Genomic DNA, 15969 nt, shown 5'->3' on the forward strand with positions numbered 1-15969 from the left:
TATATACTGTATATATACATACAATAAAAAAAAATATTGAATTTTTTTCTTTTTTGTCATTTCAGTTAAAGGTGGCTCATATAAACCCTATGTGGGGTGATTTTTTCCAGTTAAGTATAAGTTATAAAGCCAATTTTTGGTTACCTCTCTGTCATTGCCTTAGAATCCACCTGCAGCAGCGAATAGAAGACAAGGAACAGTGTCATTTGCTGGTGAAGGATCTGCAGGGGCAAATCCAGCAGGCCTATACAGCAGAGATCCAGGATGAAGAAGTCCTCCATGAGGATTATATCACTCGGGTCCTACATCTTCGCAAGGTAACCATAACAACACACATTCTAACATATATGTTTGTGTCGTTTATGAAACTAAGCAGACTCTACTACACTTAAAATGACAACACAAAACAGCCTGTCTACTTAACCTAATTTAATTTGGATTAAATTGGATTTGGATCTATGCAAGTTTGCATTTATTATTCCTACAAGGTAAATTTAGCAACACAGTCCTAAAAAGTGGCTGCCATAGCAGTGTCAACACCTGCTGCCTTTCATTATTTGGGAAAGTCTCGTCCAGGTGACGATCAAGGCCATGAGTCAGACTGTGCTCGGTTTCAGAGTGTTGGTACTTTCCTCACTGCTTTTTACAGATCACTGGATCACAGCACGCCACCTTCCCCAAGTTACAACTCAGTTGTTTAATACTGCCTGGTTCTATTAGCCTGGTAAGACCATCCTGATCACGTGACCTCACATTCTGTTTCGCTCCACGGATCAGTCTGGACTTCTAGCCGCCCCCATCGATTTCCTGAAATTACAATGTAACCGGGCCAATCAGGGACTGCATCGTAGTTGATGACGTGAAATACAGGCCACCGCTGGCAAAACAGTAATGGCGTCTCCCAAAGCCAAAGGTAACGTTAACGTTAGTAGAGTAAACACAGCCATAAGTGCAGTTAGCAGAAATAGACTCAATAACAACAATTAAACAAGAACAAGAGTATGCATTAGCAGAGTTTCTCGGCGGAAAAGACGTTTTCGCCGTTCTGCTGATTTCGCCGTTCTGCTGATTGACTGAAGAAGTTTGTCTATCAAGGCAGACTGATCCGTGGAGCGGTGGCGCGAAACAGAATGTGAGGTCACGTGATCAGGGTGGTCTTACCAGGCTATGGTTCTATCACATGTGAAGGGGCATGAATGAAGGCTAACTATGAATTTATCTATTATACTGAACATAGTGCATTGAGTGTTTTTTTTATTATCTATTCTATATAATGTGTTTCTGTAACTTACTGTTAGTGCTGGAACATTGTAAATGTTTTAACATTGTATTTATTTATTTTTGATGTGATATCACAATATGCTTTGGCAAAACTTGTTTCTATTCGATTATTTGTGCCAATAAAGCTCATTTTGAATTTGAATTTAAAGGCACATGGGAGAGAACCACTATAGGGAAGGAAGTACAGCTCTGTTGAGCAAAGAGAATAGAGCTCCAAAAAAACGGTTTGGTTCAGATATACAATACTGGGATGTGAGCATACAAACAGCCCTGGCATTGTTAAACAAGACTAGGTCAAAACCTAGTATATGGCTGGACCGTGTATGAGTGTGCCACGTGCCACGCCCGACGCTCCGCTGTAGACTGCTAATACAGAATAATAGTCCATACATCCATACTGATCTCCGTTCTAGCACGTCCCGTCTCCTCTCTCCGCCGCTGTCCTCTCCACCGCGCCCACAGCCCGCATTGATTCTTCCGATCCAAGCGCCAGGCGTTCTAGTACCCATCGGTGCCGAAAACGCTGTTTGCCGGACACCCGATGATGCATCGTTGTCGGGACCCCCGCCGAAATCTCGGCCGGATCACTGGGACCAAATCGGCGCCCAGCTATCGACCCTGGCCAGAACCGTGGCCCCGGGAAACTTAGGGAAGGTCGGAAATAAGCCCTCGGCGTGATGAAACCTCCATGCTTGTTTGTGTCTCTCTCTCCACCGACAGAACAGAGGGCTTCAGGTGGACTGAACTCACGCATATGCATCGAAATAAACAGTGATATGATATAATTGTATATATTCCACTTTAGCTTCAGCTTACATGCATGATATTGGTCAGGCTGCTTACTGTGTGGGAGAAACGGGCTCCCGATCTCAGCGGAGAAACAAGATGGCAGAGAAAACGAAACTTACATTTCTGGCTCTGTGATCCTATGATGTGCCACGTGCCACGGCCGACCAATGGTGTAACTTGATCACTCAGTCAGTCAGTCAGTCAGTGAGTGACTGACATTCGTGTTTGTAGGGCTGGCCCCACTGTTGCGGTCCAGCCAAAAATGGCTTCACATTAGAGACTGTAAGTTTTGTCAAAAATGGCACCTCACAGTAAATTTGGACCTAAAGCTTCTCCATGGAAATGCAGAGAAAACGTTTTATTGGTTATTTGTGCTTATTAAAAATAAAGTTTCAGTTTTTGTCCACTTGATGGTGCAGTTTATCTATCATGCTTCAGAGCCATAAACAGGAAAGTGAGGTTTTACTAAGTCATGGATCTTACATTACTTACACTGCTCTGCTTTGTGGAGAGCATAACACTAGCTATTAAATATTAAAGCCATAACTATGAATGCTTCCATTAGATATTAATGACATATTGAAAATGTCTAAAATTTCAATGTCTGTGGGTAGTCCAGGACAACAACAATATGTTTTTTTTTACCATTTTGCTATGGTAGTCTAACTCAATGCAAAAGTTTCAGACTAGAGTGGATGTGAGAGGGCAATAAATGTTAAGTTGTCAGCATCTGACATTTCAAGCCCTAATAACTGCTACTTAGTCTTTAACTCCTCCTCTCCTCATACAGGCAATTGGATGCTACAGTTCTTTTACTCTTGTTTCTCTGCACTGCACTACACTGTTATCTTCTGTGTTGTACAGGGTCACATATCGTCCCTAAAGGATCTGGTCACCCCTGGTTACTCTTATCTGTGGGTGCGTCCGTCCTTCTCCTACCAGCAGGTGACGGCACTCACCTCAGAGGCCCAGCACATTGCCTCACTAGTGTTGAGGTATGTAGCATTAAGAACTCTGTAACTACACATTTTGCTTTATTCAAGCACAATTGTGAAAATGTGTGTTTGTGTGTGGTCATCTGTACATATAGACTGATAGAGGACCGAGGTGAGGAGCTGGCAGTGGATCATCTCAATAAGGATCTAAAGACTCTGGCTAAGCAGACTAAGGCCACCAAGTACAGAGAAGTGATGAAGGTGTTACGCCTGGCCCTCAGTGGTCTGCAGGTAGGATCTGGATGTCCGGATGACATGATGCATATTTTTAGAACTAATAATAATAGTAATACAAACCTTAACTTTAACCCAATTAATTTTATTTGATTGGCACTTTTCTTAACTAAGTTGCATAGTTCTGTGCAGCTTCATGTGTCTCTTGTTTATGTCTGTTCATGGTACTCTCTGAACAATGTAATACTAAGCTAAATTATAAAATACAATGTAAAATGACAGCAATAACTAAAGCCCAGGCAATACCACAGTGACTCAGTCACCATAGTCACCCTACAGATTATAAAATATGGAAAGGGGAAGTTGCTACTGATTGCTTTTCCAACATGGTACTGTCTGTAGTGATTGCATCATTTTACTGACCTCTGATCCCCTGTTTCCCTTCCTATTTCTCACCACCCTGCAGCAAGGTCCCAGTGTAGCGGAGATGATGGTGTCTTTGGGACCCACAGAGATCAGCCATCGTTTCCAGAAGCTTATGGATGTCACACAGATGAGCTAAAGACTGGGAAGCTTCTCACTGTGTCACTTCACCTCACACACTGATGGACATGATGAGGACAAGAGCTGCTGCTGAGGACACAGCCTGTATGTTCAGAGGGCACAGCTGTCATAGGGGTTACCTGCTTTACCTCATGCATGACCTGGAGACGCAGTTCTGCCAAGCCTAAACAGACACAATTAAGATGATCTGCGCCCCACTGATATCAGTACAATAAAAACCCATATAATACTTGAAATATAAATATTTTATAAAAGCAATTTTCACACACATGGTCTGGTTCTTTTATTCACTGATGTGAGACTTTGCAGGCCCGGGTTACACCATGCAGTCGAGGGTGGGAAGTAACTTACTGGTTTCGTACAATTGCAAGAAAATGTTTTCCATGCAAAAGTGTTCATAAAGAGTTCATAAAAATATGCATTTTTGCTTTGAGCCAGTTATGTTAAAGAGGGGAAAAAATTCACACCACACGATAATCATAAATTGTTTCAATATCTATATATAACTATCTGCCAACATGGAAAATCACATGTTAAATAATCATTTATGTTCATTGCATTGTACTGCAGGTGGTATAAAATATGCTGCAACTCTAATAGGGCAAATAGCCTAATGTTCCCTAATTTGCTTCAGATTTTTTTTTATGAGATTTTAGTATTTGCTTTTTATCCTTAATTTAGACAACTGTGTATCATGTGGCTTTTTATCGATTTTGATCAGCAACATGGAGTTTTAGTTAAACTTTGTTGTTGGGGACAACAAAACCACACACACACACATCACACACATATGTGCAAAACCACACACAGTGAAGTTAAAAAAAAAAAAAAAGAAGCCACACAGCTAACAGCAGGATGTAGTGAGAATAAAACCACCTTGTTTTCTCATCCTTTTGAGGTGATTGAAATCTTTTTGACATAGAATTCATACTAAGTGGTATCAAACTGTTGTATGGCTCTTTTAATGGGGGTGGCGAGGGGGGGGGATCAACGCTTTTATTCAAGTATAATTTTCTTTTTATCTGTTGTTTACATAATGATCACCGACCCTCCTTTTTCATTTACCGCCACACCGCTGTCGGTCTATATGGTGACTCCATAGGGGAAAGGGTGTAATGGATAAATTAGTTTGCATGTCTCCTGACCGCAGACGGAGTGTGAGTGTCACATGTCGCCAGGCAGGCAGCGCTGGGCTGGACCCGACAGGCGGCAGTTTGACACCTCTCCTCCGCAGAGAGAGTTGAATAAACAAATATCTGGACGGAATAGGACGGACGGCAATGGCGACCAGTGACAGGGACGCAACTTTGGACTCATGGCTCAGTAAGTGAAGAGGCTATATAGATTATTTTGGGTTGGGGCTTGCTCCATTTTGTTCGTAGATCCGACTGACCTCATCTTATGACTTTGCTCAACCTAACAAGTATATTGTGCGTTAGTTCAAGGCTTCAGTATGATTTTTTTTTAAAACAGTATGTTTTAACCGTTATTGAGCGCGCTGAATATGTGCAGCTGTGAAAACGAAACTTTAAAAATAGGTTTTGTAAAAAACATAATGTGTTGGAACAGGAAGTTTCTCTTAGTTTCTGACTTGCGCTCGTGCAGTGTGTTGTATCTGGGCTCACTGTGAGCGCGCGCACTGTGGTTTTCATATCTGTTGCAACTGCTGTGCACAACCTGACTTCGCTTCGCCTTCAAGACGTTATTCCTGTAAATACAAGTAAAACATAAGCAGTACTTCCACAGTTATCATGCAGGCCTAAATGATTTGACTCTTTCATTTTTACTTCGTTATTAAATTGTTTATGTTCTTATATATTTTTTGCATGTGTTTGATCTGCTTGTCTCAAGTGTGTTTCTTTGTCTATGCTTTGCCTTTGACTGCAAATCTAAAGTGTTTGATGTGTTTCTCTGGTCTTTGTCCCAGACCAGGCCACAGACCCAACCAACCAGGAGGACAGATGGGACTGTATCCAGGCCTTCTACCAGCTTGTCAACCAAGAGGCTGATGGGTAAGAACAGTCTTTGCACCTCATATACAGGGTCAGGTTTTACTGAAAGCCATTTATTTGAGCACTCACATGAACCTGCCTGAATCTCCAGATTTTCTAAATACAGTTTGTTTTTGTTTTTTTAACCCTGTTGAAGTTTTCAGGAGATTCTGGAAGTTACTTTACCAGAAGATAAAAAAGCAGTTGCTTCACATCCATGTTGTGCCGTTGTGATCACAGTTTCTCAGTTACACCATCGAGCAAGCATGAGGAACTCTAGAGTGGCTTTTTCTTTTTGGCTCTGTTTCTCTTCTCAATGTTTTTTTTTATATTTTCTTGCTCAGAAAAGGGATTGTATCCCTTTTCACATTGTGTATATAATCATATTTTTCTAATATTTTCTCTGGTCCTACTTTGTGTACCTTATTTTCTTCTGTTGATGTTGGCGTAGCATTTTCTTTGCTTATAGTCTATTCAGACATTTGAATGTGTGTCATTAGTGATTCAGATCTTCGTCCTCTGGTCTCAGCCCACAGGTTGCCACTCGTCTTCTTGCCCATAAAATCCAGTCGCCCCAGGAGAGAGAGGCTCTGCAAGCTGTCACTGTAAGACTTTGTGGAGCAAATCAAACTCCTAATCTACACGTATATTGTACACATGATACACACTTTATAATAAAGTAATTACATTACGATAAGTTATTACAAGTAACTGAATTAGATCTCCTTTTGTAATTCAAACAGAATTTGTGTGTCCTAGAATTTGTGTGTGCAAGTCCATGTTTTGACACAGACATCCATCATTATTTAATGTTATTTCTCATGGTTCATACGCTCAGCATTTATCACAATAGCTTTAGAAATACAATCCATTCACTGAAATATAATGTCATTGTTTCAGCAGAGGGGGAGGTTGGGCTGTGAAGAATAACTGTGACAAATTTTTATCACATGGCACAAATGACATGAGGGGCATGACATGCATCTGCACAGAGTCTGTTGCTCATATGTGAAAGAAAGTTGCAATTTTTCACTGCAGAACTTATTTTAGAGAAGCTTGTCAAGGTTCATTCCTCTCATGTCATGTGACGCTTGCAGATGGTTAACTAAGAGCATTCAGTGAGGAATCTGGTATCTCTCGCCTGTGTGTTGAGTAAGAAATAAACCAAATGTTTTTTTTACAAACACTGTTGAACCTTGAAAACGCTCTGCTCACAACGGCTAATTCTGATTCTGTACTTTATAGGTTTTAGAGGCTTGTATGAACAACTGTGGCAAGAGGTTTCACAGTGAGGCAGCAAAATTTCGCTTCCTCAATGAGCTCATCAAAGTCCTAACTCCAAAGGTACGGCTATTCATAGAGAAATAGGTTTCCTTGGTCATCTGGAAGCAAGAACAATTAAGTTTTCAATTAAGTTTTTAGCTGTGTGTTTCTTACTAAGCATTCCTCTTGTAGCAAGTGATGATTCATCCTAATGAAACTGACAATTATGGATGTACCAATACAATTTCATCACTGCCAGAACAGATTCAGAATAGTATATATATATATTTTTTTAATTTGTCTGATCCTGGGGGTGCCCCGGTGGCTCACCGAGAGGAGCGTGTACTATGTAAGGCTCAGTCCTTCCTGCAGCGACCCGGGTTCAAATCCGGCCCATGGTCATTTGCTGTATGTCCTCCCATCTCTCTGTCTATCTCTCACACTGTATCTATCTAATAAAGCATAAAAAATACCTAAAAAAACTATATTAAAAAAATTGTCTGATCCTGAGTACTTCTCTAAGTTTAATGTGCAGAAGGTAGCACACACACACAGGTCTTCAATACAAAATAGTCAGATATCTTTTTTCTCAGTGCAATAGTTCTTGGGAAGGGTAATGTAAGCTGCCCTCTCTGGCTGATCTAGTATCATATTGATGAGCAACAGAGCAATATTCTATCTGAGAACTGCACGGTAATGTTCTGTAACACTCAAGATTATTTGTTAACATCTTGTGGTCTGTCACATCAAAGGTTGCACTGAAATCAAATCAAATTGCTCCTGATAACATAGACTTGTCAACCCCCTTTAATCAGTTATCAGCTGTAGGCCTATATGTAAAATTATCTTCTCTGTAAGCATGCTGACCAATAATGAAATTGGAGAATTGCAGCTGTAGTTGATTCGTTGATGTATTTTTCCACTGACCTGGTTGATCTGTCTGAGCAGTACCTCGGCCAGTGGACTCCTGAGAAAGTTAAAGACAGAGTGACAGAGGTCCTCTACAGCTGGACGCTATGGCTTAAAGAAGAACCCAAGATACAGGAAGCCTACCGCATGCTTAAGAAACAAGGTCAGGATGAAACACAGACACATAACACAACTCTTTCTGTCTCAGCTCAGAAGTCCTGCACTTTAAATACACTTCCAAAATGTGGTGTTATACACATCCAAGCTGTTATAGATTAGTTTGAGCTGCACCTTGAATAGCTTGATGAAAATTGTTTGACAGAGCACACAGTTGATATCTTATATTAGGCCTTTTTTAATGGTATAATATTAATGTATGTGTTTCTCAGTATTAAGTTGTTCCCTCGAGAATAAAACTACTTTCATTTTCTTGGTTTTTTAGGTGTGGTGAAGAAAGATCCCAAACTGCCAGACACAGTTGTGACGGCCCCTCCACCGCAAAGAACCACAGAATCTGTCTTTGACCAGGAGGACAAGGCCAAGGTGTGTGTGTGTGTGTGTTTTGTGTGTGTATATTTGCATGCATTTGTACCTGGAGGCAATGAGAAATTAAATTGCATCCTGCTAATGTGTGTTATGTCATCAGCTGTTAGCCAGATTACTGAAGAGTGCCCATCCTGAGGACCTGCAAACTGCCAACAGACTCATTAAACAGACCATCAAAGAGGTGAGGTGCACTGTAGTGGTGGTGGTGGTGGTGGTGGTGGTGTTGATGCTCATGTTTGTATATATGCATTCACAATTGTATGGTTTGGTTGTTGATTCTGTGCGCGTGTGTGTGTGTGTGTGTGTGTTCTAGGAGCAGGAGAAGGCAGAGAGAGTGTCAAAGCGTGTGTCTACTCTGGAGGAGGTGGAGAGCAGCACCAGGCAGCTTAGAGAACAGCTAAACCAGTACAGTCTCGTTGGAACCTCATTACAACCCAGTGATGACTTGAAGGTATTGGAGATTATTTGCATGAACAACCAATTCAACCCACTATCTAGGCCTGTTCAATAGGTCTAAACTGGACATGGCTTTTGGAGCAAACACGGAAGTCCTGTGAGAGACGTAACTCTACTGCCCTCTACTGGCTAGCTGCAGAAAAATTAGACTTTACTCACCTCAGTATAAGTCAATAGTACAAAGGCCCAGCTTCTATGTAGACATATAAAGTATAAAGCTGTTTTAGTTGCAATAGCTAATTCCCCTCCTTATTATACCCCCCCCCCCCCCCCCCATTGTGATTTCTTTAAAACGATTGTGCCATTAGGAAGATATTTGCTTGATTTTCAGTGCATGTAAGGGTGTTGGCATTTAACGCATTGAGTCTGTTAATGTTAAGCCAACACAGTGATAAACTGCCCTAGTTGCTAAAACTAGAGTGAATTTAGTATCACAATAAAGACAGATTTTAGTGCTACTCAATTAACACAAGTCCTCTTTAGACAGCTGACCTTGGTAAATGTGCTGTTGCAGAGCCAGGATAGTATAAGTCATGATCAATTCTCACAGGCGTTCTCATCCATCTTTTACCCGGTATGGTGTTTTTTACACTATGAAAGGGAATCCAGGAGAATCAGTGTATGTCCTAAACAGTACATACTACTTATCTCTTAGTAGAACCAATACATGCCATTCTTTCCTATGAAGAGATCATGATCATGACTGATGAATAAAGACAGATTTTGGAGAGTGCTGGCTATTCTTCATATCCATTTTTTAAACAGATGTTAAGAAAACAAATATTCAAAGGTTTGTTCATAAACACAAATGAGACTTTGCGGCCTGGAAAATGGTATTTGGGCAGCTCTGTGACTAACTCAGAGCAACTCATCTTTTCCAGGCATAGCTCCTCATTGAAGAGGAGAATGTGTTTGAGTTTAAGTGTGATATATAAATGCAGCCACCCAAGATTTGATCCTTCCCTCTCCTCACTGCAGGCCCTGTACGAGCGCTGTGACAGGCTGCGGCCCAGCCTGTTCCGCCTGGCCAGTGACACGATGGATGATGATTCAGCTCTGGCACAGATCCTGGCAGCTAACGACGATCTAACACTGGTAGTAAATGCCTATAAAGACAGGGTGGGCAGAAGGGAGTGCAATGGTGAAAGAGGAAGAAGTCAAAGTGGAAGAGAAGTGGAGGGTACAAATAATGGTATGCCTACAATTTTTTTTCTGTTTTATTTGTCCCTGTGAACAAAATCCTGCCTCCATCTTGTTTTGCCCCATTCAGTTTGTCGCTGCTCTGTTCTGCTTTGTTCCTTGCGTTTGATCCTCTGTGATATTTCTCCCCTTTCTCCAGCTCCCACAAGTCCTAGAGAGATTAAGAGCTACCACCTCATCGACCTGTCAGCGCTGGACTCGCCACAGACACGCAGACGAACCAGTTCACCCCCTCCCTTCGTTCCCTTGGACTCCTCACCCTTCTCCTCCTCTCTTACCTTCCTCCCCTGTTCTCTCTCTCCTCCTGCTTCTCATCTGGGTAGCACCTTCAACTCTGCAGTTGACCAGGAGTTCACTGAACTTGGCAGGCCCACATTTATACTCTTGTCTCAGTTATTCTCTTTTAACATTGAGAAGTGTGTGTCATAATCTAATGATGTGGTGTCCTGTGATTACAGGGTTAGATTATCTGGTCTCAAAACCCAGCAAGACTCAAGAGACTCCAAAGGCGTACTATGAGGAACTAATGCAGGTGAGGCTTGAATCTAGGTTTATGGATAAAGATTTTTGCTGGTTTGATTTGGGAGAGACTTCAGTGTTTGTTTTACACAAGCTCTCCTTTCTATCAGCTTAGTGGAGAAATCCAAATGAAGGCTGTTGGGCAGTGTGGAGGGAGCGGCCATTTGCTGACAGCCCGTGGGTGTGGGGACAACAGTGCTTCATCAAATGGGATGGACATATGGTAAGGAAGGATGGATGGATGGATGGATGGATTGGGAAGAAGAGAGATATTGTTAAATTACTTGAACACATCAGCTGGTTAAGAGACAGGTTTGGGCTGTGGGTACAGATCATATATGGATATATAGAAATAACAAATTTCAGCTTTGACATATGTTATTCCTGATCTTAAGTACAGTTCGTACAGTGCTGGTGAATAGTCACAAATGTTTCAAATAGGCAGGAACGACAGATAATTTGAGATGTGACACTGATGCACAACTCCAGAGAATGAGGAAAATATGCAATCTAGTTCCGCACTAGTATAACATAAGATCATTTGGATGTTGAGGTTCAGACCATATGAAAATTGAATATGAAAAACAAAATCACCGGGATGTGACCGGGATATGATATTGCACCAGGAACAATCAAAAGAAGAGATGTGTTCACAAAATGCACTGTGCAACTGAGCATTTTGCTCCATTTTTGACAGTGAATGTGACTGTGTCATGAGCTGTCTTCTGGCTTTAGTTTCAACCCTGTGTTGTCACAAAACTGACTCTGTCTTTTCTCCTATTAGGTCACTCCCCCAAACTCAACCATTTACAGCGTCAGTATCACTGCCCAAGTCACCGAAACAACCAGCTGAAGTATCTGGGTCTCAAGTGAAATTGGAGGAGAGCTTGTGTCTCCCACTGTCCCTGACAAACATCCATGTTCCAGTGGAGACAATCAAATCCAGTATGTCCCCTATGTATGAAATTACAATTTAAGTGTAGAAATAGCTGGATCTCCTGCCTTTCTTCTGCAGTCATTTTCAGGCTGTAAGTTTCATAGCATCTTGGAACTCCCTGCTTATTCAAAGACATTCCTGGGCACCAGCAGATTTACATCAGACTTTCTCTGTAGTTGTTAGAACAGCGATTTTGAATAATAACAAATCATACATCCTGATTCCTTTCAGTAAAAGAAACATGGGTGGGGCAGCAACACTGTCATTAAAAAGATTGTTTTGTTGCACATGTGAAATCAGATTTTAGGAATACAAACAGGCTTTCTCACATAACTTCATACACCAGGTTCCAGAGGCCCACTGACCCACTGGCTGCATACAAGCCTTAGGGCTCAGTAGCTGTCCTGTCTAAGTGGCTGTTTTATTTTCTGGTAGGCCAACTGGAACCCATCACTTTATATGACCAGGGCGGGGTCCATGTCTCCCTCCATTTTGCCAAAGACACTCCCCCAGGACACCCCAGTGTTGCAGTGGTGGTCATCTCTACAGTCAACACTTCTGCCCTTCCTGTGAAAGACTTTGTGTTTCAAGCTGCCATTCCTAAGGTAATAAACTCAAGTCACAAAAAAATTCAAAACCTATTATCAAAATACCATATCCATTTTCAAAATACAGTGTGGGGTGTAATAATCTGTACAAGGCAGTTGTAATGGAGGTTGGAAATTGTGTTTTCAATGGTGTTTTGAACTACTGAAATCTTCAGATGTCTGAAGCACGTTGAAATGCCATTTCAGAACTTATTCAAAATATGAAACATGCATGGGAACTCCAACCCACCCTGCAGTTCTATGTGTGGCTGACTGAATTTAATTGCTAGAATACATTTGTGTGTTGCTCTATTGTATGCTTGTAAAACAGTACAGACAGTTTTTTTAGTTTGAATATATATAGGTGTCCAATTGGCATAATATACACCATGGTGTTCCACAGGGTTCCATACTTGGTCCGCTGTTATTCTCTGTATATGCTCCCACTGGGAAAATAATCAGTGAGCTTGGTATTAATTAGCGTCCGTCAATGCTGATACTCTTTATCCTTTGATAACATCTCTGTCCAGTATTGTAGAATAGATGAACAGCATTTTTTAAAACTGAATGAAGAGAAAATGGAGATTCTTCTAATTGGTCCAAATGGTAAATGATTTTAAACAAATTAGGTTTGGCACTTCCATATATATCAAAATGCCTGAAGGTTTGAGATCATCAAACGCTGGTTTACTTAACATTCCTTTGTAAAGCAAAAGAAAAGTGAAAGAGGCTGCTTTTTGTTTCTATGGTTTAAAGATTTGGAACTTGGCATTCACCCGCTTCCAATTTGTCAGGCTCCCTCTGTAAATAGTTTTAAAAAGCAGTTGAAAACACACTTCAAAGTAGCCATTTTGATAGAATTTGTATTTTTACCCTCATTCACTGTTTCCTTGTTTTTAATTTTTTGATGTATTTTTCTTTTTTTTTAATTTTTTGGTTATTTTTTAATGCATTACATTTTAATATTTTTTAATGTCTTTTCTATATTTTGTACAGCACTTTGCATGTCATGTGTGAAAGGTGCTATATAAATGAAGGTATTCTACTAAGGTTCAGATGCTGATTTTTGCTCTCTTATGACCTGTTTCTCAATTAAGAGCTGATTACACAGTTAATCCTCAATTTGATTACCTGTCCTGCAGATCATGTCAGTGAAACTGCAACCTGCATCAGGGACTCACCTACCTCCTTACAACCCCCTCCTGCCTCCACCTGCCATCTCTCAGGTCCTCCTACTGGCCAATCCCCAGAAGGTGAGTTTAGGTAGCTCTGTTGAGTTACAATCCATGAAACATTATGTTAACCTTAACCCTATGAAACTTAATGGACTCCTTAATTCAGGGTGACTTACAATATGTCCAAACAGAACTGAATATTTATCAGCATCATTATCATTCATTAAAAATAAAGTGGTATTAAAGACAGTGACAGTGACACAATAATGCTGTTTTTATTGTTTTTCTGGGGGGGTGTTAACTACTGCCTCTTTCACAAATTTTCTGAACTGCTTTGCCTGACATCTTCCCCTCTTTTCTGTAGCGTAAGGTGCGTCTGCGCTACAAGCTGACCCTGTTACATGGAGACCGACAGCTGAGTGAGACAGCAGAGATAGAGAACTTCCCCGACTGGGCCTCTTTGATGGGCCTCTAAACACTTCATAGAACATTTTGCTGTGAGAAACCTCACACCTGTACAGGATGTAGACCTGAAATCTAGATTCTGAATCCAGAACCAGTAGGTGCACCCAGTGATGTAGTGGTGAATAAAAAGGTAGGTAAACTATGACCTGACCTCCAGTTGATCATCATAAGGCAAACAATCTCCAAAATAAGCAAAAATTGGTTATATTTTCGGAAAGGGTGTACCTAATTTTTTTTTTATTTTTTTTTTTATATACCAATATTATTTGTGTCTATGTCATGCTGTGTGAGACGCATTGTCAAGGAACCTGTTTTAATAAATGTTCGAAAAAAGAAAGGGTGTACCTGATAACAACTGAACAACTGAATAACTGAAAACAAATATTCTGTTGCTTTCTCGAACTGCGTGCAATTGCTGCCTCCTGCCTGTGTGTTTGTGTGCATGTTCAAGCCCGTGTTTGACTGTGATTATACAGCATGTATAATACAGCATGTATAATCACATAGTGCTATTTCTGTTTCAGATAGTACGTTTGTGTGTTGCCATGTAGCCGGTCACATGTCTGCATATGATTATTGCTATTTATTTGCCTCTGTGCCTTTGTGGCATCCAAAATTTCCAAAGAGCCTTGAGATACAAATGTGATGCCTTTTAATATGTATTTATTTAATTAGGTTCTGTACCTCAAAGGTGCATCATATGCTTACCTTGAGGAATGTATGTGTATATGTGAGAGACCCTCACACATTTGTATTTGCTTGTATTTATGGTGTTTTTGATTACAAGTGATAGTTTTCTTGTTTAAATATGGTGTGTCTGATGAGAAGTCAGTGCTACCAGTGCTCTGATGCCAAATGACTAATACAGGTGTGAAATAGCATCTTGACTTGAGCCTGTATTCTTAAAGTAAGGTAAAATTGGAGTGTTCATCTGGGACCAGCGTTAACTCATTAGTAACAGTTAAATTCACAGTCATGTGAACAGACCAGTGTTGCCTGGTCAGTAGTCTTATTCTGTGAAGCTTTATTCAGTTCAACTTGAGAATCTACTCTCTGGGGACTTGTGAACAGTTAAGTGTGGATAAGAACAACCTGCAACAGCTGGCTTATAGCTATTACTGTCAGATTTATACAAGTTCACAAAGGATGGCACTTAAGGTTGGTTGGAGGACTCTGGATGTCTTAAGCCCAATTTTAATGTCTCATTGAATGCTTGTCTGTCTGTCAGCTGCTCTGTACCATATGAATCTGTATGACTTTATCAATAAATAAAAATGCTGTCTGTAACATTTTGAGACTAACAGTGATTGTGGCAACACCTGTAAATTTTTATTTTAATTTTAATTTGTCCACACTAACAAGGTGGACAAAGGTCAGCCTTTCTGTGTCTGCCCTATTAAGTGCTAACCAAGACAGGAAAAAAAAGATTTATGGAGATATAATCACCTATAACTATTGTCTTCAACAGACTCTCATGCATAATTCAATTTCAAGTCACTCAGTCTTTCAGTGAAGTCCTCCTTTGTCTTCCATGCCCTTCTCAGCATGCATTAAAAGAGAAGGGCCCTTCTAACACCCCCTTTCATCAGGAAGGCATAATGGTAGCCAGGTAGCATGGAAAGATCTGAGACCTGCTAGCGAAAACAATGTAACCAGCAACTTGTATTTCATTGATCAATCATATTTATTGTATGACATCAGCAGATTAAAATACATGTTTATTATGTACATATATGTAACAGGGGTGTTAGATAAAGTGCCAAATACCGTTTTTACAAAAAAAAAAAAAAAAAAAAAAATGGGAATGGTGGAAGACCATCACACCCCCTACCCTGGTCCCACAGTACATTGCTTCATGGACAAGTAGCCAACTGGCTTTGAGGAAGGGTGAATTGCTAGGTGCTGGTCACGGGACAGTTTGGCATGATCCATCCTGGAATCACAGTCACAATCTGGGAGTAGTGAGACTGTCATGACCATCATAAGACTTTGTTGTGGGGGATGAACACATGGGGTTCCAGCATGAACCCACAGCGGCACATTATGAGTCAGCCTCTTAAGCTGCGCTGCAGATCCAACTGGTGAAAAACATGTTGGTTCACGCACCTGTGTTGTTAC

The 15969-nt window shown here is 40.8% G+C and overlaps 2 protein-coding genes across 3 annotated transcripts; both read left to right on the plus strand.

The window, feature by feature from the left end:
- Positions 1-163: 163 nt before the first annotated feature.
- On the plus strand, positions 164-4019 carry ears2 (glutamyl-tRNA synthetase 2, mitochondrial; the record flags this gene model as incomplete). The annotated part of the gene is made up of 4 exons (XM_071544106.1): positions 164-317; positions 2935-3065; positions 3161-3296; positions 3706-4019. Coding segments are annotated over 4 exons (517 nt in total), but the record flags the coding sequence as incomplete, so codon positions are not given.
- Positions 4020-4949: 930 nt separating this feature from the next.
- LOC139665139 (ADP-ribosylation factor-binding protein GGA2-like) lies at positions 4950-15129 on the plus strand. Of its 2 annotated transcripts, none has more exons than XM_071544108.1 (16): positions 4950-5126; positions 5731-5815; positions 6324-6399; positions 7040-7138; positions 8006-8129; positions 8409-8509; positions 8613-8693; positions 8826-8963; positions 9947-10160; positions 10308-10532; positions 10627-10700; positions 10798-10910; positions 11472-11632; positions 12060-12229; positions 13354-13464; positions 13751-15129. In XM_071544108.1, the coding sequence occupies exons 1-16, from the start codon at positions 5084-5086 to the stop codon at positions 13859-13861; spliced, it is 1926 nt and encodes a 641-aa protein (XP_071400209.1). In that variant the 5' UTR covers positions 4950-5083; the 3' UTR covers positions 13862-15129. The 2 variants fall into 2 exon arrangements, with proteins under 2 accessions (XP_071400209.1, XP_071400210.1); XM_071544109.1 differs by having other exon boundaries at positions 12126-12229.
- The last annotated feature ends 840 nt before the right edge of the window (positions 15130-15969 follow it).

Source organism: Centroberyx affinis, unplaced genomic scaffold (assembly GCF_046629955.1).
Source record: "Centroberyx affinis isolate AG114_WGS23_722 - 3 ecotype Tasmania unplaced genomic scaffold, CSIRO-AGI_Caff_v1 ptg004464l_1, whole genome shotgun sequence".
Classification (NCBI taxonomy): Eukaryota; Metazoa; Chordata; class Actinopteri; order Beryciformes; family Berycidae; genus Centroberyx; species Centroberyx affinis.